This window comes from Cyclopterus lumpus, chromosome 20 (genome assembly GCF_009769545.1).
Source record: "Cyclopterus lumpus isolate fCycLum1 chromosome 20, fCycLum1.pri, whole genome shotgun sequence".
NCBI lineage: Eukaryota > Metazoa > Chordata > Actinopteri > Perciformes > Cyclopteridae > Cyclopterus > Cyclopterus lumpus.
In genome coordinates this window covers 880,001-882,500 of record NC_046985.1, presented here as the reverse complement: position 1 = coordinate 882,500, position 2,500 = coordinate 880,001, and the positions used below count along the sequence as shown (strand labels likewise).

At 48.2% G+C, this 2,500-nt stretch overlaps 1 protein-coding gene across 1 annotated transcript in view; it reads right to left on the bottom strand.

Annotated features, from left to right (window-relative positions):
* Positions 1-2,500, bottom strand: part of nub1 (negative regulator of ubiquitin-like proteins 1) — an 18,190-nt gene that overhangs the window by 3,905 nt on the left and 11,785 nt on the right. The window contains exons 10-14 of the mRNA XM_034560106.1: positions 1,759-1,866; positions 1,514-1,666; positions 1,248-1,394; positions 1,003-1,068; positions 755-929 (exon numbers count right to left, since the gene is read on the bottom strand). Of these exons, the coding sequence (XP_034415997.1) occupies positions 755-929; positions 1,003-1,068; positions 1,248-1,394; positions 1,514-1,666; positions 1,759-1,866 (649 nt within the window). The remainder of the gene's footprint in view (positions 1-754; positions 930-1,002; positions 1,069-1,247; positions 1,395-1,513; positions 1,667-1,758; positions 1,867-2,500) is intronic.

Sequence of the window (2,500 nt, the reverse complement as noted above, 5' to 3'; positions counted from 1 at the left end):
TGATGTTCATTGCTCCTATACATGATGTTCATTGCTCCTATACATGATGTTCATTGCTCTTCTACATGATGTTCATTGCTCCTATACATGATGTTCATTGCTCTTCTACATGATGTTCATTGCTCTTCTACATGATGTTCATTGCTCCTATACATGATGTTCATTGCTCCTATACATGATGTGCATTGCTCCTATACATGATGTTCATTGCTCCTATACATGATGTTCACTGCTCTTCTACATGATGTTCATTGCTCCTATACATGATGTTCATTGCTCCTATACATGATGTTCATTGCTCTTCTACATGATGTTCATTGCTCTTATACAGGATGTTCATTGCTCCTATACATGTTCATTGCTCTTCTACATGATGTTCATTGCTCTTCTACATGATGTTCATTGCTCCTATACATGATGTTCATTGCTCCTATACATGATGTTCATTGCTCTTCTACATGATGTTCATTGCTCCTATACATGATGTTCATTGCTCCTATACATGATGTTCATTGCTCCTATACATGATGTTCATTGCTCTTCTACATGATGTTCACTGCTCCTATACATGACGTTCATTGCTCTTCTACCTGATGTTCATTGCTCCTATACAGGATGTTCATTGCTCTTCTACCTGATGTTCATTGCTCCTATACATGATGTTCATTGCTCCTATACATGATGTTCATTGCTCCTATACATGATGTTCATTGCTCTTCTACCTGATGTTCACTGCTCAGCAGGTGTGTCCTACCTGTGGACTGGTTGGAGGAGGTGCTAGGCTCCTCGGAGGACGGGGACTCGGCCAGCAGCTCCGAGGAGAGGACGCCCTGGTTGTCCAGCAGCAGCTGAGTCGCCGACTGGACGTCTCCACCCGTCAGCCTGAGAGCCGCCTCGGAGACGTCCCTCTGGAAACCCAGATACAAGAGCTGCAGAGACACAGAGGAGGTCAAGGCCTGAGCCCTCCAGAGACCAGTCAAACTCAAGAAGAAGAAGCTCTACCTGCTCCATCGACCCCTCTGTGTTGTTACTGGTGGCCTCTTCAGATCCGCTAGAGTCCAGCAGGATCTGAACACAACACAAACTTGTTCCAGAACCTTCTACCAAACACCAGGGTTTCATCAGCATACGGAGGGAACATAACTTACACTACTTGTACTACTAGTCCTGCATTCAGAACGTATTACTACTGTAGTACAAGCATATACAGGTAGTAACAGTATTGATTCAGTCAGACAGGTACTAACTGCATAAGCCTTGTCCACGTCTCCGTCAGCGTGGTGCAGAGCTCTGGCGGCGTCTCTCCTGGAGTAACCAAGCTCTGTGAGGGTGGAGATGACCTCCGACCTCCTGCTCCTCCTCTTCCTTTCCCTCTGCTTCAGCTCCTCTCGCTCCTGATCACCGTCATCGTGACACGTTAAAAAGAATCTTCTCACGACAAACCTTGATTTTCTATGACGTGATCTCATTATTATACATCATTTACCAACAGGATGAGGAACAGTGTGTGTACCTGTCTCTGGTTGCTGATGTGGACAGCAGCCTCCTGCAGGTCTCCCTCACAGGCTCGGAGGCCCAGTCGAGCTTCTCTCTCAGTGAACCCCAGAGACATCAGCTGAGCCATCTTCTCTGAGTCCAGACAGAGACGACTGTACAGAGTCTCCACCTGACACACACACACACACGTGATGAAGAGCAGCTAGCTAGCTGTTTCCCTCTGCTGCCAGTCTCTATGCTAAGCTAAGCTAACAGACTAACTTTGGACAGCTGGTGTCGAGCCTGAACGTCGTTCCCTTCGATGTAGGAGAGGAGACTCTGGAGGAGGTGCAGCCGCAGGAACAACACCTCCTCTCTGCCTGTGTTACCCTGACACACACACACACACACACACACACACACACACACACACACACACACACACACACACACACACACACACACACACACACACACACACACACACACACACACACACACACACACACACACACACACACACACACACACACACACACACACACACACACACACAATTGTGTTTTTAGTTGGAATACAAAGGAACGGGTCTCACCTAAAGGAACGGGTCTCACCTAAAGGAACGGGTCTCACCTAAAGGAACGGGTCTCACCTAAAGGAACGGGTCTCACCTAAAGGAACGGGTCTGACCTAAAGGAACGGGTCTCACCTGAAGGAACGGGTCTCACTTAAAGGAACGGGTCTCACCTAAAGGAACGGGTCTCACCTGAAGGAACGGGTCTCACCTGAAGGAACGGGTCTCACCTAAAGGAACGGGTCTCACCTAAAGGAACGGGTCTCACCTAAAGGAACGGGTCTCACCTAAAGGAACGGGTCTCACCTGAAGGAACGGGTCTCACCTGAAGGAACGGGTCTCACCTGAAGGAACGGGTCTCACCTAAAGGAACGGGTCTCACCTGAAGGAACGGGTCTCACCTAAAGGAACACGTCTCACCTAAAGGAACGGGTCTCACCTAAAGGAACG